General features: G+C 34.6%; 1 protein-coding gene across 1 annotated transcript in view; it reads right to left on the bottom strand.

Moving 5' to 3' along the window:
- Positions 1-23,189, bottom strand: part of Bap60 (Brahma-associated protein 60) — a 280,469-nt gene that overhangs the window by 2,223 nt on the left and 255,057 nt on the right. Inside the window, exon 12 of the mRNA XM_090403297.1 lies at positions 19,185-19,307. Coding sequence (XP_090259423.1) covers positions 19,185-19,307 — 123 coding nt within the window. The remainder of the gene's footprint in view (positions 1-19,184; positions 19,308-23,189) is intronic.

Below are 23,189 nucleotides of genomic sequence, written 5' to 3' on the forward strand. Positions count from 1 at the left end.
GTATTGCTTGATATAATGACCCATTGACATCATATAACTGTAGCATTTCGAACAGCTTCTCTCTTGGCACCTTGTCATATGCCTTTTCCAGATCTACAAAACTTAAATACAGATTTTTGTTAAAAAAATTATCATTCCAATAATATATGTTATTTATTTTTATTTTTTTTTCAATTGAAGGTGAGTTAGCCAATCTCATGTGGAGGTAGCAGGTTTTTTTTTTTTGTGCTGGAAACTTGGGTTTTCATCCCACATACAGAGAAATCGTCCTTCAGAACATGCAAATTACAGACCATAAAAAACCTACTGATTGCAGTGGGTGGTAGATGGTGTTGGTGTAGATTATTATTATTACCCCAAGACCTTATGGAGTCAAAGACTCAACTGGGTACGATGGTAGTAGCAGTTTAGTGCATTTGGTGGATGAAATGGTGGAGATGGAGAGTTGTAGAGTAGGTAGAGTAGAGACCTCCCTCGATGAGTCTTTGGATTCCTAGGAGGTTTTACGAAATAATAATAATATCACATCAGAACTTGGCTACTTTGTATGTAGAAGCAGATGACTTTACATCAGATCGTCCTAGTATCTCATTTGCACAGTACACTTCCTTTTTGGACATGTATGATACCATACATTATGGGAGGGATCACTATCCTGACAGCACAGTTTTGCCCCTGTGCTGCACATTATGGAATAAGGCAATATGATGTGAAATCATCTGCCTCTACAAAGATATAAGTAGCCTAGTCATGATAACACTTTAGGTGTAAACCTTTGTTTGCTCATGCTTGAGTAAAGGATAAAAACAGTAATATAATTTACTTTCTAACCAACTGAAAAAATTTGCTATTAGACACCAATAATTATCACCAGCCTCAATGGTGTAAACAAACTTAACATAATAAATTTAGTTTAATCCTTTATCCAAGTGTAAGCAAACAAAGTTTGTGCCTGAAAATATCTTCAGGACTGGGGTAAGGTAGTGCAACACCAGGCAACTCCGAGCAAAGGTGAACCAAGTTCTCATCACTCCTTGTCTCAGTATCTTCCATAATGCAAAGTACATCTCCTTGCGGACATGTATACCGCTATGCATTAAGGGAAGGGCCACTACCCAGACCGGTTTCAACCTTTATTGAGGTCTCGTCAGTGAGAGGCAGACCCAAACGTGGGGATACTAAGGCAGAAGCAATAGGAGAGGTCATATTTACCTATAGGAGTTGCCAACAGGTGTACTACCACCTTTATTGAATTACTGAATAAAGGTACTACTACCATTATTGAATTACTCTGGATTTAGAGAAAGATGTTGGAAGTTTATTTTTCACTTGGTTAGACTATAATAAATTTAGTTTAATCCTTTATCCAAGTGTAAGCAAACAAAGATTTGTGCCTTACAATGAATACGTTTGCCTTAAAAAGTTAAAGGATGACAAAAATATTGTCATAATAAAAGCGGATAAAGGCAACGCAGCTGTTGTTTTAAATGCTACAGAATATGATAACAAAATGAAAAGTCTCCTGGAAGATACAAACACCTACAAACCCATAGACAGAGACCCGACTTGGTTTACACACAAAAAAACAAATGATCTAATAAAAAAAGTGCCTCTCTGAACGGAAGAACTTAAAAAATACTTACAATCAAAACATCCTTTGATACCAAGAATATATCTGCATTCTGTTATTTGAGTTTTATGAATAGCCAGATGGTTATGATTTGTATTTATTAATTCTCTTGTTTAAACTTTAAGTTATACTATTTACCCCCTGAAGATGTAAATCCTACGATTTACGAAACTTGTCGGGAACTATTATTTCAGTATTTTGTATAACTGAATAATAAAAAATGTGGTGTAATCACCGAAATATATCTATCTCTTTTTTCTGCTAAACAAGAATGCTGATATTGAAATTATGAAAAATATGCAAGCAGAGCTATCTAAAATGGTATATTTTCACCTAAAAAGAAGATGAACAGATTAGGGGAAAAAAAAAAAAAAAACCAGATATAGGTGGGTTGATGCAATTAGAAGTGTTTTAGAGAAAGGAAATAACAGAGCTGATCACATCATAAAACCGAAAAATCACAGGCCAAACTGGGGAAAAATACACATTGGAAACTAGTCATGAAATGTTGCATTAGACTATCAGAACATCACCCGATGAGGACTGTGTGTGTCCTCTTGGGATATGCTTAGAAAATAGTAATGATTTTATGAACAATATCTTACTATAGTTTATCTAAGTCTGTAAATGGAAAATGAACAAAGAGTTTGTAACTAGATGTTTTATAGAAACATGTGGTAGACATAATTATAATTTTAAAAATGGTTTTTACAGTGTAAAGGAAATTAGAATTTATTAAGAACTCCCATATATTTTGCTCACTGTAACATGTGCATTGGGAGAGAGTAAAAGAATCTACACCATTCAAAATATTAACAAAAATTAGTAAAATGACATGAGCATACTTTCACATATATCAGTTGCAGCTGAGTGAGCAGGAGAAAATACTATTTAAGCTGCTGAGAACTAGATATAGTTGTGCAATTCCAAATTAATGAAAACTGTTATTAAAAATATAATACTAGTAATAAAATTTATTTTTTATTTTAAATTTATGAACAATTTAGGCACATTAGTAGGAAATTCCCAAACTTCGAGATAGGCATGCAGTCTGTTCAATTAAGAACAGGGTGATGATGTAAGTTTTTGTACATTTCAAGGAACAGATGATCGAATTTAAATCTACAGTACTGTAACACTCTTATCAGATCTCCATCAACTTTATGTCTAGTGTCAATGGCATAAGAAGCAAGGTCTGACCTCTCTGATTCTAGAAATCTTATGTACTCTTGGTATTTCTTCAATTCTGATCTTACAGAATGGTCAGTCTGCCCAAAATAGCAAAGTCTACATGAACAGGGTACCTAATAAATGTCAGGAGGCAATTTATCTTTAGTAAATGGTAGGAAAAAAGATAACTTTTGTGATAGTTAGAAAGTAATGTACAGAATGTATTTGCATAGAATCTTTACTATTTGTGAAGAAGTTTCTTTAAGGTAGGATATGGACATCCTCTTAACATCAGATTGTAGTCTGGGTGAAGGGTGTTAATTATGTTATTTTCTGGTTGGTTCTTTATATCCATTAAACAATGTGATTCTTATTTTAATTAATTCTTCTAACAGAAGAGTCAGAAGAACAAATTGTGTGCAAGACTTTTAATAATCCTGTGAATGATGACGTTGGGAAGCTGGGTGGCCTGCAAGTGAAGGAAGGCTTCTTTCACTAGCAGGGATATTCAATATCGGAAAACTGGATGGAAAATTCAAATTTCCTGTAGAGTTATGGATTATTAAGATATCTCTAGGAAGGGAATTGTTGTTGAATCCAACAACTGTTTCAATTGTTCATTATGTCCAAAAACTGAAGTAATTCAGAGTTTCAGAGTGTGGACCAGAGAATTACATATCATCAACAAAATGTAGCCAGATACAAAGATAAGGAAAAATGGTGTTAAAAAGTTGGCTTTCAAAATACTCCCTGAAGTAATCAGCCAAAGCATGGACCTCCGATGGCTGTGCCTTCTATTTACTGATACAATTTACTCTTCCATGTGATGTATCCTGTACTGATGGTCAATTTAAACAATTTAACAACGTCCTCAGGAAATCATCTTGTAAAACTGAAGAGTTTCTTGGAGGAGTATGTTTGTAAATAGAAACATCACATCAACAGAGACCATAATTTTAGACAAAGGAATATCATTAGTTTTCTTCTTGAAGTCATTACTGTTTTTAACGTAAGAGTTGGTTTGGTCAGTGAGGTTTCAAAGAAGATTCAAAAGATATTTAGCTAAATAATAAATAGGAGAATCGATGCAATCAACTATTGGACATGGAGAACCATATTTGTGCACCTTTGGAAGGTGCACGGTAATTTGCAATTCAATCATGTTAGCATCTCAAGAATATGTTTGGTCCAATAATTTATTTAATTTGTTTATTTGGCTTTGAGTAGATCACTGTTGATTACAATTAGGATTGTAGGATCCCACCATTCAGTATGTGTTTGCATGTGCTCACAGTGTATTTCTTTTTACCCATAAAGATGCCTTGGTGACCAAGGCATAATAATTTATTAACTAAATAAATTTAGTGAGTATTATTTTTTTTTTCATCTATATACATGTGTTTATTCATTTAACATACCTTAAGTTCAGCCATGTGCTTCTACAAATAGTCTGGCAATGTCTAACAAAACATGTTTATTACACAAGACATCAACATGAGTGATAATCAACATCTAAGCATCCATACCAAATGAAGACATGTTTGAAATCACCACTTGAAAAAAGTTAAAAATATTAGATAAATTAAGTGGATATTAAATCCAACATCATTTCAAAGCCAAATACAGAAACTATAAAAGTTTCATGTGAAAATTGACCAGAGAGCTTGCTGGAATACACCACTGCCATACTACGAGTTACCCTAGCTGAACCTTATAGGAGGTGACAAAAGGTCAAAGCGCTCATATATTTGTTTCCTGTTGGTTCATTTTGATAAGGTTTCACTAGTCTGACAGCTGTTTCAAACTCATTGGTTTTCGTCAGAGCTTAGGCAGAAACCTAAAAGTTTCGTGCAGAAACTTTTTTAGTTTCTGTATTCGGCTTTGAAATGATGTTGGATTTAATATCCACTTAATTTATATAATTTTGCATAATTGAAATGAAGCCTTTTTGGCTGTATATTTTAGTAAAAATATTCCACCTCACAACCAACATTACAGTTTATTCGCAATGTGATGGTAACAGAGGCATTGTGAGTCTGTTCCAATCAAAAAAAATCAAACATACTTAAACCTCAGAGAAATGCTATACTTGTGACAAAAAATTATATACCAATGGAAATAATTTTAAAATATACAAGATGGTGCCATAAGAACTAATGGCTTATCAAATGACACTACTGTTGACTTGAATAAAGCTGTATATATATATATATATATATATATATATATATCCGAATGAATTTTTAATCCCCCCCCCCTCTCTCTTTTAGCAAAAACTTTACAATTTGGTTTTAAAACTTGGATCTTGAATCATATTAAGGAATTGATATGCACAAAGATTATACAATGGAACAAACTAAGTATTATACAGGGTGTTCGGGATAAATTTGACATATTTATAATTAATTATATTTTTCCGTAAGTTACATGTATTAACACACACTTCTCTTCATTTAAAAGTTTGGACCCTTCTTCATTCATATACAAGATGTCAGAAAGGATGGATAGCTGGAACCCACCTGAATCATGGAAGAGAATAACTTGTATCATGATGATTCGTGCCCGCCATCAAAATAAGGATATTACGACTGCTGCCCAATGCTCCCTGAATACAGTAAAAACAATCAGGCATGAACTAGAGACTTGCAATGGTGACTACGAGGATGTAGCAAGAAGAAAGATCCCTAGCAGACGATCTGATTGCGTTCGTACAGCAGAATTCCTCGCAAATCTGCAGGAACAGGTGTTGAAGAACCCTGGCATTGGAATTCGGGCTTTGTTCGTGGAGTTGCTAACTGTAGTCAAGCCCTGGATAACAAGGGTAGCCAATGGTAGGCCGTATGTATGGCAGCAGGATTCGGCCCCTTGCCACACCTCTGGGAAAAGTCAAAAATGGTTGTCTGAAAATTTCTACGACTTCACCAGTCCAAATGTTTGGCCTCCAAACTCCCCAGACCTTAACCCCATGGATTATTTTGTATGGGGCGCAGTTGAAAAAGACACCAATCGCACTTCCAGTAATACAAAAGCCCAGTTAATGGATAAAATTAAAACAGTTTTTGCGGCCCTTCCCAGGGAGACTGTAGCATCAGCTTGTTCGAGGTTCCGAAGCAGAATTGAAGCTGTGATCGATGCTAATGGTGGTTATTTTGAGTAAATCTTGTTGATAGTATTGTAATTAACTCTGCCTGTAATGTTTTTTTGTCAATTCATTAAATTTAATAGATACAAAGAAGATTTTCTTTTTCCTTACGAAACTGTCAAATTTATCCCGAACACCCTGTATAACTAAAACAACTATTTAGAATATCTCTAGCAAGGGCGATACAGTAATATAAAGAATTTGATTAACATCAACTAGTATATCAGCCCAATTCAAACGAACTAAAATTCTCTAATTGCCCAGAATTTATTATGTCAATCAATCAAGTGTAAGAATAAGCATTCAAAGTTACTAGTGAAGACTTAAGATTTGACTGTTTCAATCATGGTCAGCTATATGTTCTACATCACGAGTCAGGATCGAAAAGCAATTATTTATACTTACAACTGCACGAAAAAAGGAAATCATATCTTATATACAGGTACCACAATAACAAAAGTTTATTTTTCACTTGGTTAGAGTATAATAAATTTAGTTTAATCCTTTATCCAAGTGTGAGCAAACAAAGTTTGCGCCTGAAAGTATCTTCAGGACTGGGGTAAGGTGGTACAACACCAGGACACTCCTTGCAAAGGTGGAGCAAGCTACCAACACTGCTATCTCAGTATCTCCCATAATGCAAAACATATCTCCTTGTGGATATATCTAATGTTATGCATTAAGGGAAGGGCCACAACCCAGACTAGTTTCGACCTTTATTGAGGTCTCTTCAGTGGGAGCCAAGCCCAAGTGGAGATACCAGGCAGAAGCATTAGCAGGTCATCTCTACCTATAGGAGTTGCCAAATGGTGTGCCACCCCACTGAAGAGACCTCAATAAAGGTCGAAACTAGTCTGGGTTGTGGCCCTTCCCTTAATGCATAACATTAGACATATCCACAAGGAGATGTGTTTTGCATTATGGGAGATACTGAGATAGGAGTGTTGGTAGCTTGCTCCACCTTTGCAAGGAGAGCCCTGGTGTTGTACCACCTTACCCCAGTCCTGAAGATACTTTCAGGCGCAAACTTTGTTTGCTCACACTTGGATAAAGGATTAAACTAAATTTATTATACAATAACAAAAATGAGCTAATTTTGAATTTTGAATACAGAAATATGTAAGGTAAGCATAAGATAAGAAAATTAAACTGGTACACATTAGGTCAATTACCTTATGTTATAAGTAAAATTTTTGGACAGTATAAAAATATGTATATTAACTTGTTATATTTCCTGAATTTCAAATCAGCATCTCTAGAGCACAACACAGGACATATATGTGATAGTGAGCAAATGGAACAATTACAAATTGTAATGGACAAAAGATCTAAAATCCTAATTTGGTGCTCTCTAACGTTTAAAAAAAACATATTAAAGTTATGTGGGAGTTGCTGTTAAGATAACAGTCTCCCAAATTTTAGACTGATAAAAAATATGTAAAATTAAATGTAACAACAAAGACAAGCATGTTGATGCAGGAGAAGAGCTTGTTCAGAACTGTCATTTAAGTCCAACAGGAGTAAGAGCAAGTACACATATTTGGGGAAAAAAAGACTACTGTGTGATATGTTTAACAAGATTAACAAGAATACAACCAGTGGTGTACCACAAGATCAGTGCTTGGTCCACTGTTATTCAATCTGTACATTAATGATATTGGGAAGGATTTGACAAGCGACACACAACTATTTGCTGATGATGATGCAAAGATAGGTAGGTAATCAGGAATGCTGCTGATATGCAATACTTGCAGAATGATTTGAAAAAAAGCTGGAATTGTGGGCATGGGAAAATGGATGTCAATTCAATGTCAGTAAATGTGAAGTCATTCACTTTGGATGATTAGATATCCAAAGTGATATTATGTTGGTGGAATTATGCTAGAAGAAACTGATGAGGCTAGGGATCTTGGAGTGTTAATAGATAGCAAGTTGAAGTTCAGGGGTAATGTATAAGATTGCAAATACAACTCAAACGATAATTTCAATGCTGAAACAAATGTTCACATGTAAAGATAAGGATTTTTGCTTCTTTACAAGGCCTTGATAAGAACTCACTTGGAATATTATGCACAGGTTTGGTCTCCTGGTTTCCGTTGTGATTCTGATAATGAAGTCAGATTGAGAATTTGTAGACTGCAGACACTAGCAAACAGGAGAAAGAGGGGTGATATCATTGAGACTTACAAACTTCTGAAAGTGTCATACAGGATTTCAGTTGATGGAATTTTTTAATTTATGGAGGTTGGAGTAAGGACAAGAGGGCATCCTTGGAAGCTGAGAATGAACACTGCTAAGAAGGGGGCGAAGGCTAGATTTTTTTCTCATATCGTGGTGGTGTGTGATTGGAATGAATTGTCAATGGATGTTGTGAGGGCAAGCAGTGGAGATGAATTCAAGAATAAGTATGATAGTTGGTGCGTGTAGCATGTGGCCTCCCTTGATGAATCCCTGACTCCCTGGAGGTCTCTCTTAATAATAATAATTACCTCCAAGAACTTGGAAAGTTCAAGGTGTTTATTCTCATTGAAGTTTAGCTTATGTAATAGAACTTTACAGCTTTGTACACTCTTTCTAGCAGAAAAGTTTTTGAGATTTTGAGAAAAGTTTTTCGATGGATTAAAAGAGAAGCGATTTTTCAGATTCTCGGTAAGGTAATGTATATAATCTTGATATTGTAAGTGGGAACTTGCTAACCTTCCTGTTTGAACATGGTATGAAAATTCAAATTCAGATGAATAAGTCATTTCATAGATTCCTGAGTGACAGAGCTGATTTTTAGGAGTATGTTGGAAGGAAGCTTTCTTGGAACTCTTGAAGAGCCAAAGATTAAAAAAAAAAAGATATATATAAACCTACTGAAGGAAAAGTAACAGGTTTTGTTACTTTTCCTTCAATTCTGTTGAACAGCACCTTCAGGAATATTTTTAGAAGAAGCAATGTGGAAATTGAGCACCTGTGAGGCAATGGCTGAGAAGAGAGTCTGTGAGAGGGGGAGAGGAGTGTCAGAGTATCAAGAATTTTTAGAGAAGTTTTACATGCACCACCAAACAGATCAGAGTAATATTCCAAGGTTGGGTAGATTTGTGATTTATAGAGAGGTGAAAGTGTTTATAGATATAAATTAATGTTTTGAAAGAAAATAAATTCAACAAATGTTTGTGTCAGGAACAACTGGGAGTAAGTCCAAGTGTCAGTCTGAGAAGTGAGATCTGGTACTGACAATTAATTATTAAAAGTAAAGAAGAAGAACTAAGGTTTATTTTAAGGGAAAACATACACGCATGCACACACACATACAAATTTTGTTTTTGAAGCATTAAGGTAGGCTGCCATCACTTCATTAAAACTTTTCCCCAGCATCTATTTAGAAGTGGGTAATATAAGTATTGAAAAAATTGGCCATTGAGTCTTCTCCATTAATACAGAGTATATGGGCTATATGTTTCAAGTAAACCTGAAGGTGATTTACCTTGGTCATTTATACAGGAGTTAGATAAGGACAATGACAAGGGGTCAGCTTTATCTTATAAGTCTTCTTTCAAGAAATAAATGTATATCACAATTACTTCACTTTACCCTGGGGATAGAACTCAACAACTTTCTGTCACTTCTTTTATCAGCTAATTCAAAAACATCAATGACAGCATAGCTTTCAGTCTACAGATAGGAGTTAAAAGTAATGCCAGTGCAGCTGGCTTTGTGCTATTCAGGTGCTCTTTTAAAACAAGAACTTCAATGCATTAAATCCAATTATTTCTCTAATGCCTTAGATCTAAAACTTCCTTTCTTAGTTTTCCTTAAGGATCTATTATCCATGCAGAAGTCTACTATGTGATTGATCATACTAATGTCAAAACAGGCAGCCAGCCTGGTTGGTTGAATGGATAAGACTTCTGTTCTCCAATCAATAGGTTATGGATTCAAATCCTACTGTGGGCATAAATGTTTGTCAATATCTTTAGGTGGAAGGTGAATTTCATCACCTGGTGTGATGAAGACCACCACTCAGCTTAATGTAGGCCTGAAAACTTTCTGTTTGGTCTATAAAGTAGGGTTTCCAGATTAACTTACATCTAGCCTACTTACAGTACTAACATACAATAGGATTACAATCTCTTGTGAGTGAGAAATGAACATAGGGTGGTAAGCAATTGTATGCTTGGGAAAACATCAAGATTATATTAAGTTACAATGAGCCTGATAAATCAAGTCTTGTCCAGTAAGAGGTTTCTTCCAGTCATAGAAAAAGTTATTTTCTATTACTAGAAAGATTGTACAAAGCAAACTGTAAGTAACTTAAGACAGTCATTTATATTTAGCACAATTACACAAACAAATCCAAAGGAAGGAAATAAGAAAAGTATCATTGACTATGTTATTGTTGATAGTGATGTTTTCTAACTGGTGCAAGACACTAGAGTGTATGGAGGATTTGAAATTCGAAGTGATCACCATTTAGTCTTGAGCAGAATAAAATTGAATTTCATATTGAAAAGAAGAACATGTAAGAAAGTTTTAAAGCGAATAAAAGTTGAGCGGCTCTAAGATGTGAACTGCAGACTAAAATACATAAACATTATTCAAGAAAAAATTAACATCTCCAATTTTGATATCAGGTTTAATATCACTTTCCTTCATAACGTGATCCATATAGATAATAAATAACAGAGGGGATAATGTACATTCTTCTCTGACACTAGATTTAACATTAAACCATCTTCCTGCACTTTCTTCAATTCTAACTGCTGACTAACAACTCAAATAAAGACTAAGTATTACTTGATATAATCCCCCATTGAGAAAAGGAACCAAACCTTGGAGATTCAGTGGCAAATCCTGAAGAAAACATTGACTGATTCAGCCAGAGAGGCTGAATCAATGCAGTGAGGTTGTCTACAAGGATAGAAAAATTAGAACTCCATGGTGAACACAGGAAGTTAAAGAGGCAGTGAAAGAAAAGAGGAAAGCATGTCAAAAGTTCCTGGCAATTAAGTCAGCTTGTGCTCTTAGAGAAATCAGAGATAAATGTAAGAAAGCTAAATACTGTGTAAAACTACCTAAACAAAAGTCATGGGAAGACTTTCTTAAGAACATACAAAATAAATATCAAGAAGGTGGCAAAATATTCTGAAAGCTGTTGAAAAAGCTCAAATATAGAGGAAGGAGTGCTGTAAAAGGAATTAGAGATGATAAAGGTGGCATAAAAACTGGAGAAAAAGATATTCTTGATGTAAGGAGTAATTACTTCGAAAAACTGCTAAATGAAACAATCAGTGACAGCACAATGGTAACAAATAGTAAACAGGCATGCAATCAGAAATACATATTCAGACTTGAAGTAGAAAAAGCCATCAAAAGCATGAAATGTGGAAAGGCAGTGGGAGCAAATGATATTTGATCAGAAATGCTCAAGTATGGAGGTAAAACTCCTGCATAGTTCAGAAGGTGTGGACACAGGGATAAATTCCAGATGATTGAAGTAGAGATGCCATAGTACCCATATATAAAAAGGGAAATAAAACTGAATATGAGAATTACAGAGGTATTTCCCAACTGAGTGTTCCTGGTAAGATTTATTCCAGTATCTTCAGTAATGGTTGAGAAGGATTGTGGAAGGGAAGCTTGGTGAAGAACAAGCTGGATTCAGGCCAAATAGAGGCGGTCAGAATCAGATTTTCACTTTATAACAAATAGTTGAGAAATCATGGGAATATAGCTAAGATCTGTATTTAAGTTTTGTAGATTTGGAAAAGGCATATAACAAGGTGCCAAGAGAAATGCTATTCAAAACACTACAATTGTATGGTGTCAATGGGGGGATTATATCAAGTAATACTTAGTCTTTATTTGAGTTGTAAGTCAGCAGTTAGAATTGAAGAAAGTGCAGGAAGATGGTTTAATATTAAATCTAGTCTTAGAGAAGGATGTACATTATCCCCTCTATTATTTATTATCTATATGGATCAAGTTATGAAGGAAAGTGATATTAAACCTGATATCAAAATTGGAGATGTTAATGTCAGCTCTTTGCTTTATGTGGATGATGTTATACTTCTAAATAAATTCACTACAAGTCTGCAAGATTCCCTGGCTAAATTGAATAACTGTTGTAATAGATATGGTATGAAGGTCAGCAATAAAAAGACAAAGACAATGAAAATAGGCAGAATCGTTGAAAATGTCAACTGCATTGTGAACGGAGAACCCGTGGAACAAGTGAAACATTTCAGCTACTTTGGCATGATTTTTAGTGAAGATGGTAAATTAAATATGGAAATAGACAACGGAATCAACAAAGCTGGTATGGTAGGAAGTCAACTGAATAAATTCATATGAATAAGAATGAAATTAGTCGAAACACTAAATTAGCTGTATACAACAGTTATTCAAATCAATTTTAACTTATGGATCTGAGAGCTGGTCAGAAGTAAAACACTTGACCAAAGACTAGAGACCGTAGATATGAGAGTCCTGAGAAAGATTATGGGTGTGAACAGATGGCATTAATGGCAATATCATATTAAAAACAAGGAAAGAACTTGACATTGTTAGTAGAATTAATCTGAGGTGGCATGGTCACTTAAACAGAATGAGAGGGGAAAGCTTAGCAAAACAAGTGTTGTCTGTCTGGTTTGCGATAAAAAGACTCAGAGGAAGCTAAGATATAGGTGGATTGATGCAGTAAAAAGTGCCTTAGAAAAAAGAAACATAAGATCTGCTAATGTCTTGACGAGTAACAGACTAATTTGGAGGAAAATTGTAGATAGGAAGTTAGTAATGAGGTAAGTTCTTCATGTGGTATACTATCATAATATCCTGTGCTGGATATATGTCAGGAATTTGATTATGATGATGATGATAATTAGTCAAAAACAAAACAAGCTGTATGCAAGACAGTGTTCAAACCAATTTTAACTTGTGAATCTGAGAGATGGGTAAGAAGTAAAACACTTAATCAAACATTGACAAAAGTACAGATATGAGAATTGTGGAAAAGATTATGGGAGTGAACAGATGGCATCAATGGCAGTATAATATTAAAAATGAAGATATAGGTAAGAACTTGACGTTGTTAGCACTCAGGAATATGTAAGCAGAGCTAATCTTAGGTGGAATCAATTAAACAGAATAGGAAAGGGAAGGTTAGCAAAACAAGTGTTTATTCCCAAGATGGCAAGAAAAAGATCGAAACAAAGACCAAGATCTTAGGTGGATTGATACAATAAGAAGTACCTCGTATTATATATAGAGGACATAAATATAAAATCCGATAATATTGGAGTGTTTACAGATAACAGATTCATTTGAAAGAAAATTGTTGATAGGAAGGTAGCAATGATGACAATATTAAAAACCTTTTCAGGTCATACTATCATTATATCCTGTACACCGCTTGTTAGAATTTTGATGACGATATCTTGAATCTGCCAAATCACATCTATTTTTTTGCTTTTAGGTTCCCATTATTCCACATATTATCTCTTTCTTTGCTTGATTTTTTGTGCTTTATTACTCTTCTGTTTTCTTGTTAATTCTTAAAATTTCACAAGAAATTTTGTGAAATTTTAAGAATTTCACAAAAGTGGAAGCATTTGAAACAGTGGAAGCATTTGAACCACCACACTTAAGACACAAAGGTGGCTTTAACTCTTTTTAATATGCCTGTCAGAAGTGTCCGAGTGTTGCCTTTTTTTTTTTTTTAAATAATAGATATGTTTATTTGCAAGGTAGGTAGGTATATCTTCATACCCAACAGCACATAGGTTTCACTACTCTTTAGTTTGTATATCAATGATATAGGGAAAGAATTAAGAGGAGATATTCAGTTGTTTACTGATGATGCACAACTTGGGAGAATTCAAAAAAATGTAGTATATACTTATCACCCATACACAATAAAATACTACAAACTGTATACACACACACACAGAAAAATAAGAAAACAATGAAGATTTCAATGCTGAAAAAAATGCAAAAGAAAAAATGTAGAATAAGGGTTTAGATGGAAATTAATTTTGTTATACAATATATTACTGTAATTATTGTAATATAGTTTAATATTATGGCTGACAATTATAAAATCTGGATTTTTAAACAGATTTTGAAATAGTGTATAGTGTGCTATAGTGAATCTTCTTTAGAATAGCACTATGGAATTTTGGTCAGGCCTATGTACTCTGTTATAGTGAGTTTGTTAAAATGATATCTACTAATAATAACAGTTATGTTTAGACAATAACTGTGTTACTGAATAATTGATTTTTTTTTTTTTATGAGTGGTAATATCTTTTTTAAAGGATATTTAAACTGCAAGTAACCAACTTCAATATGAATGTGAACACAGCAGTGAGACTGAATGGTGCATCAGCCCATGTACTACATGAATGTGCAAGAGAAATGCCGTTGCCTCCAATCAAGTTATTGTTTAATCTAAGTCTCAGCTCTGGCAGGATTCCAGAGGAGTGGAAAGAGAATAAGATAGTTCTAGTGAATAAAGGTAGCTCCAAGACAGAGGTAGCAAACTACAGACCAATTAATATACCAGGAGTGGTTGTTAAAGTATCGGAAAAATTGGTTACAGGTAAAATCCAGCATTGGATGGATAGGGATGCGATACTCTATAGTGGGCAGCATGGCTTTGTAAAAGATAGGTTCTGTCTTAGTAATTTATTCACATTTATAATAAAGTGATAGCAGAATTAAATAAAGGAAATGGCTACACCAGGATATTGCTGGATTTTGCAAAGGTGTTTGACAGAATACCACATGGAAAACTATTACAAAAGTCGAAGCAAATGGGAATCGATATGAAGCTAATAGCATGGACTGGGGGGTGGGGGTAGCCGACAGAAGAGTAGTATATAGTGGAATGGAATCGAGGAGAATGAGGGCGACCAGTGGAGTACCTCAGGGTTTCACTACTCTTTAGTTTGTATATCAATGATATACTGTTTACTGATGATGCACAACTTGGGAAAACAACAGTAGATGAAGATGATGTAGATATTCCTGCAGGATGATTTGGCATTGTAGGCAAAGGTTAATGATTGTCAATTTAACAGTACAACATGTAAGGCTTGCAACACTTCAGGTTGAAAAGGGTTGCATACAACGTATCATATTGATGGTACTAGATTGCAGGAAACTGATGAGGGTAGGGACTTTGGGATAATGGTGGACAGAGAACTGAAGTTCAGAGGGCATATTGCAAAGTTGGTAAAATGGCTCAAAAAAAACTTGGATGTTGAAAAACATACTAACAAGCAAAGATAGGGAAGTTATTATCCCTATTCATAAAGCTATTATTTGGCCACATCTTGACTACTATGCACAGATTTGGTCACATGGGTTTCTTAAGGACCAGGAGGTGGTAGAGAAGATTCAGAGATGAGTGACTAAGCTGGTGACAGGTCTGTGGAATATATCCCTTATCTCCCTTTAATCTAACAGATAAGCTTAGGCGTTGATGGTTATTCATGACTTATTTTTCACGGTATTAACAACACCACAAACACTTTTATCAACAAAGATGTTTTATTAACGCTAATATTTCGCTGATTTTCAAATCAGCATCATCAGAGCACAACACACATGTAAACGCGACAGTGAGTAAGTGAAACAATATAATTGCAAAAGACAAAAGATCTAAAGTCCTATTTTTGGCGCCCTCTGACAAAAAAAAAAAAAAAAAAAAAAAAAAAAAAAGCAGTTATCCAGGCGTTTTTCTTAGGATAACCGTTTCCCAAATTTTTGGCAAATTAATGCAACCATATTTGTTAAGGTTGGGAGAATTCTTCAAAGCCATTGCTGACTCAAAAAATAATCTTTCAGATCTATAACGACTCCTAAATAGCACATTTGTTTTCCTCCATCTAATCCTGTGTGAAGGAGTGTCCAAAGCGTGGTCTGCCAGTCCCGACTTGCCATAGTAATAGTAGCGAATGTATCTTTCATGTTCTTCCAGGCGGATGTTCACTGATCTTCCTGTTTGCCCATAATAGGCCAAGTCACAGTCACATGGAACTTCATACACTCCCGGGTGTGCTAAAGGGTGAAGTTTATCCTTTGGCGAGCGGATCAGAGTTGCCAGCTTGACATGAGGTTTGAAGGTGGTGCGAAGGCCATGTTTCAACAATACTTTGGCTATCTTTTCCGATGTACCTCTGATAGAGGGAATAGAAATGGTCATGTTGTATTCTTGTGTATTAGGGGAGGGCAGAGTAATGGGCCTATGTAGTATTTTATCTATTTTGTAGGGATTGTAGCCGTTGGCTAAGAACGTATGGCGCAGGTACTGGAGTTCAGTGGTCAGAGCTGTATCGTTAGAACAAATGGCTCTGTGTGTAAGTGTTTTTAAAATGCCGTACTGTTGGATTGGATGATGATGTGATTGTTTATGTAGGTATCTTCCTGTGTGTGTAGGCTTTCTGTAAATAGAAAAGGATAGTGATCCATCTGAAAGGCGGATGACTAATGTGTCAAGAAATGGTAAACAGTTATTTGATTCTTTTTCTACTGTGAAGTGAATTTTGGGGTGTTGGCTGTTTAGGTAGGTGACAAAAGCATCCAAAGTGTCTTGTCCATGGGGCCAGATGGCAAATACATCATCTACATAGCGCAACCACACTTGTGGCTTGTATGTAGCTGTGGTAAGTACTTTGTTTTCAAAGTGTTCCATGTAAAAATTTGCTAACGGGGGAGAGAGGGGGGAACCCATAGCAGTACCATTAATCTGTTTGTAGAATTTCCCCTCCCATGTAAAGTAACCTGCATTCATGGTAAATTGAAATAATTCAAAAATATCTGGGGGAAATTTAGACTTGATTAAATCAAGAGTGTCTATAAGTGGTACATTGGTAAATAGGGAGGTGACATCGAAACTAACCATTATGTCTGAATTTTTTAGGATTAGATTTTTAACCAATGTTTTGAAATGGATTGAATTTTTTACAAAAGTAGAGGAGTTGCCAGTAAGAGGGGCAAGCGACTTAGCTAAATGCCGGGCCAGTTTATATGTGGGACTATCTATGCTATCCACTATGGGGCGTAGGGGAATATTAGTTTTGTGGATTTTGGGTAATCCATAAATACGGGGTGTTTTAACATGAATTGGTTTTATTTTCCTGATGATTTCTTTGGGCCATGATGTCACTTTTTTCAGTAATTTTCGGACTTTTTTTTTTTGCGACATCGTAGGGTCTCGATGTATAATTTGATATGTGGAACTGTCACATATGAGATCTTGCATTTTTCTGTTATACTCTTCATTATTCATGATAACTGTTGCATTTCCTTTATCGGCTTTTGTAATAATAATATTTTTATTATTACTTAACTTTTTAAGGGCAGTTATTTGCTTACATGGCATATTGCTTTTTGGAGGCTTAGCCTTGTTTATAATACTTGCTATGTCTAGTCGCACGTTATTGGCCATTGTTGGCGGAAGATCGTGGATACCCTGTTCTACTTTCATCATAATTTCGAGTTTAGGAATTTGTTTGGGCGTGATGGCAAAGTTATGTCCTAAACTGAGAGCGTTCTTGGCTTCTTCAGTGAGTATTTCCGACGATAGGTTTACAACCACGTGGTCTCGTCGAAGTTGCGGTCGGGACTTCGTATGTTGGCGCTCTTGTAGTAGTTCAAATTTCTTTAGGTGTTTGCTTTTTACTTTTGTGAATTCTTTTTTTGCTGCAACTTCGGAGAACTGCTGTAGGACAGTCCATATTTCAGGATTTAACACGTTAAATCCTGAAATATGGACTTCAGGACAAGACACTTTGGATGCTTTTGTCACCTACCTAAACAGCCAACACCCCAAAATTCACTTCACAGTAGAAAAAGAATCAAATAACTGTTTACCATTTCTTGACACATTAGTCATCCGCCTTTCAGATGGATCACTATCCTTTTCTATTTACAGAAAGCCTACACACACAGGAAGATACCTACATAAACAATCACATCATCATCCAATCCAACAGTACGGCATTTTAAAAACACTTACACACAGAGCCATTTGTTCTAACGATACAGCTCTGACCACTGAACTCCAGTACCTGCGCCATACGTTCTTAGCCAACGGCTACAATCCCTACAAAATAGATAAAATACTACATAGGCCCATTACTCTGCCCTCCCCTAATACACAAGAATACAACATGACCATTTCTATTCCCTCTATCAGAGGTACATCGGAAAAGATAGCCAAAGTATTGTTGAAACATGGCCTTCGCACCACCTTCAAACCTCATGTCAAGCTGGCAACTCTGATCCGCTCGCCAAAGGATAAACTTCACCCTTTAGCACACCCAGGAGTGTATGAAGTTCCATGTGACTGTGACTTGGCCAATTATGGGCAAACAGGAAGATCAGTGAACATCCGCCTGGAAGAACATGAAAGATACATTCGCTACTATTACTATGGCAAGTCGGGACTGGCAGACCACGCTTTGGACACTCCTTCACACAGGATTAGATGGAGGAAAACAAATGTGCTATTTAGGAGTCATTATAGATCTGAAAGATTAGTTTTTGAGTCAGCAATGGCTTTGAAGAATTCTCCCAACCTTAACAAATATGGTTGCATTAATTTGCCAAAAATTTGGGAAACGGTTATCCTAAGAAAAACGCCTGGATAACTGCTTTTTTTTTTTTTTTTTTTCCGTCAGAGGGCGCCAAAAATAGGACTTTAGAACTTTTGTCGTTTGCAATTATATTGTTTCACTTACTCACTGTCGCGTTTACATGTGTGTTGTGCTCTGATGATGCTGATTTGAAATCAGCGAAATATTAGCGTTAATAAAACATCTTTGTTGATAAAAGTGTTTGTGGTGTTGTTAATACCGTGAAAAATAAGTCATGAACTTTATCTCCCTTATCGGAATAGACTGATTTAGTTGATAGGTGAAAAAGAGGGAACATGATAGGAACTTTTAAGATATTAAAGGGAATTTATAAAACTGATGCAAAAAATTTTTTTCAACATATGACAAGTAGTCAGAGAATTAGGGGGGCCATCCGTGGAAGTTGCATAAGTGTGTGGTTAATAGGGGCGTGTGGACCAGATTTTTTGCATGGAGAGTGGTGAATGAGTGGAATGGATTGCCAGAATGAGTTGAGTTCCCTGACATTGAATGAGTTCAAGGAAATTATATTTATAGTTAGTTTGGGTTTCCCACGATGAGTCTGAGGACTCTACGGAGATACCCTATAATAATAATAATAATAATAATAACTTACCTTTAGGTCTCTCATTTGAGAAATCAACCACTTATTGATAAACTGCTGAGGATCTTTGGCAAAACTAAGAAAGAATTCTCTGTTGGTTTTTAACTGATTTATTGTTTCAACTGTCTCATGTATCTGAAATGTAACAAAATTTTCACAGTAGGCATTGAGAATAAAGAAAACAAACTATAACATTCTGAAAAAGTTTTTTTTTTTTTTTTTTTTTTTTGTTAACAAGCATAAAAATGGTATATGAGAATAAAAAAAAAGTATTTTTTTTTTTTTGGATCAATGTTGTTCTGTTTGCTGATTATGTCACATTGATGCCTGTCTACTAAAACTATCTATTTATCTGCAGTAATTGTAAAACTTGGAATTAATCTTATCATCAGTTTCATTGGACAATAATATAATAGCACCAAAAGTAAGCAATTATATTATGATATTAAACAGTTGACTAATATTTAATATTAGTCAACTGTTTAATAAAGAGTTATGGATCTCATTAACTTGTCATATCTACAACCTATAATAAATTTAGTTTAATCCTTTATCCAAGTGTGAGCAAACAAAGTTTGCACCTGAAAGTATCTTCAGGACTGGGGTAAGGTGGTACAACACCAGGGCACTCCTTGCAAAGGTGGAGCAAGCTACCAACACTCCTATCTCAGTATCTCCCATGGTGCAAAACACATCTCCTTGCGGATATGTCTAATGTTATGCATTAAGGGAAGGGTCACAACCCATTGGTAGCTTGCACCACCTTTGCAAGGAGTGCCTTGGTGTTGTACCACCTTACGCCAGTCCTGAAGATACTTTCAGGCGCAAACTTTGTTTACTCACACTTGGATAAAGGATTAAACTAAATTTATTATACTCTAACCAAGTGAAAAATAAACTTTCAATATCTACAACCTAGTACTCAATGTATATTATCTGCTGACCTGATTGGCCAAGTGATGAGTTTACTCACTTTCCAACCAACAGGGCATGTATTTGAATCCCCCTACCCATATACATAATATTTGCGAATACAGTGGTATCTCGCTAATCCAAACCTCTTTAGTCCGAACACTAATAATCCAAACTACAGTTTGAAAGAAAAAAAAGTTTTATTTATTATTTTATTATATATTATTATTTTGTGTACTATTATTTTGCCTCCAAACTGTACTCCACTGTTGCAACCAATGGATCAGAACATAATAAAATCCATTCAATTAAAAGATCGTAAACACCTACTTTTAAATGTAATTTCCCAAAATTATGACATCACCACATCAATAAAAAATTTAAATTTGAAGGAAGTAGCATTCTCAGTTGCTGCTGCTTGGGAAGCCTCAAACCTAAAGGAAAAACTGGCCTTCTAGAATTTACCAAGATAACTATGGTGATATACAAAAAGAGGAAATTCAAAACGTGCATAATTTAGTTAAAAATATAAATCCAAATGTTGATATTTCACAAACAGATATTAAGGAATGGATTACAGGAAGAACCGAAAGTGAATTTGAAATCAAATCAGATGCTGAAATTATAAATAAGACGATACAATTTTTATATAACGAAAACTGTGGTGAATTCATCCTAAAAAAAAACACACGTACTAACCACAGTAATGACTATTTAATTCGTAAATGTTTCATCCCAAGTATCTTTTGACACATCATCAGTACAGTAGTTCAAATAATACTAGGAATAACATACAGTTAGGGGGCATGATTACAATGGAATCTCAATATGCATGCAGTAATGCGTTATAGAAGTAAATTAAATATAACTGAAAAAAAAAATATATATATATATATATATATAAAGATTATTTTAAACAATTTTGTATGACAATTTCCCATACTTTAGGAATAGTAAGAATGTCATTGTGGTTTAAATTTGGTCTGTGTAGTAGGGCTTCAGCACTTTCTTTATATAAACATTCATATTTATATAAAATATGAATGTTTATATAAATAATTTAGAAAATAAAATAAAGAAAATGCTGAAGTCCTACTACACAGATCAAATTTAAACTGCAACGACGTTCTTACTATTCCTAAAGTATGGGAAATTGTCATACAAATTGTTAATTAGTGATTTTTATATAAAGATGATCTCTGTTCAACAATTATTTTTTTTTATTTCCGAGTGTACCTATATATGCACAAGGGTTTACTCTGATTGGTGCAATGACCTCTTTTTTACTATTGCTTTCAGAATCCAAATAAATCACTGACTCAAGACGAAAATACAAAATAAACACATTTAATAAAACAAAAACAATATATATAAACTTCAAACAATATTACAAAACTATAACTAACTACAGAATCAATTGGATCCAAGGCCTTTTTAAAATTAAACTTACACTGAAGACTAGACTAAACACTTTGTTTGCACAATTACAAAATGTTCATAATCAGTTTCTCTCTCTGTCAAGGCCCTTCTCCGAAGACATATGACTTTATTCTTCATTTTCATAGGATCCTTTCTCATCACTTATGTAGCACACATTAATTCTTCCTGACTCAATTCTGTCTCTCTTTTTAGTAGAAATAATAGTTAGATCAGGTGTCCTTAATGAAACTTCCTAATCAGAGTTTTCTCGAACATTCCTTTAGAACGTAAATAGCAATTTCATCTTTTATTCACTAATGCTTATTGACAGTCTTAACTCTTCCACTTTAAAAGATTCACAGTTCTACGATTCCCTCTTCGGAATCTACTACTAATCTTCCAATTAGCGTTTCCTCGAATTTTCTTTTTAAAACATCTATAGCAATATTTTCTTTTATTTATCGATACTTATTCCACTTTGAAACTTCATAGTTCCACGATTCCTTTTTCGGAATATACTATTGATTTTCCTCCGACTGTCACATAAAAAAACTCAAATTCCTTCGAAACTAAATGTCTGCTGGTCTGTGTTCTAATTTTCTCTCCGAACACTCGTGTCTTGTTTACACCCAGTTATATATATATACACACACACACATATATACATTTTTTTTTTCAGTTATATTTAATTTATTTCTATAACACGTTACTGCACGCATATTGAGATTACATTGTAATCATGCGCCCTAACTGTATGTTATTCCTAGTATTGTTTGAACTACTGTACTCATGATGTCAAAAGATACTTGGGATGAAATATTTATGAATTAAATAGTCATTACTGTGGTTAGTACGTGTGTTTTTTAGTGATGACGATACAGAATAAATTAGAAGACGATGATGACGATAAAGAAAACTCGAAGAAAAAAAAAGTAAAACATGAAGAGGCAGTTGACAGTTTTAATATGTGTATAGAATGGACTAAGCAGAATGATACGCCATTCCAAAAAATTTTATTGCTAATGCAGCTACGAGAAGAAGCATTCGAAAAACGTTTAGCTTCCAAGCAAAAGAAAATCAGTGACTTTTTTAAAGAGAAATAAAAAAAACTTTTTTGTGTGTTATTTTGTGAAACTTTTTTTTGTGTGTATGTTGTGTACAAGAAAGTGATATTGTTTATGCAAATTAAGTTATGTACTAAACTATACAAATTTATTAAATCAGAATCCTCAACAATACAGATATATACAACTAAATTTTTTACTAAAATAAACTTGTATTATTTTTTAAGTTTTACATTACAGTACAGTAGCTTTTTTGTCTATCAGTTACTTCATTTATTTGCAGAATTAAATTGATGTACCATTAGAATCTGATTATTTTTGTCTTAAATGCTAGTTATTGTTGTCTCTTCAGGAGAAATTCGCTAATCCGAACGATCATGGTTTTATTAGTGCGAATTAGCGAGATATTACTGTAATTGTTGGTTGGGAGATGAATTTCACTGCTGGTGTAAGGCTACCTTCCTCCTAATTAGAGGATTGAATCAGCTGAAAAATTGCATCTTTGGTCTCCAGTGGTGTACCTCAGGGTTCAATCCTTGGACCATTATTGTTCAATCTATACATTAATGACTTCAGGCAGGGTCTATCATCAGATTTACAATTGTTTGCTGATGATGCAAAA

The sequence above is a fragment of the Typopeltis vanoorti genome, chromosome 13 (genome assembly GCF_054136105.1).
Source record: "Typopeltis vanoorti isolate ZY-2024b chromosome 13, IOZ_Tvanoo_1.0, whole genome shotgun sequence".
Lineage (NCBI taxonomy): Eukaryota > Metazoa > Arthropoda > Arachnida > Uropygi > Thelyphonidae > Typopeltis > Typopeltis vanoorti.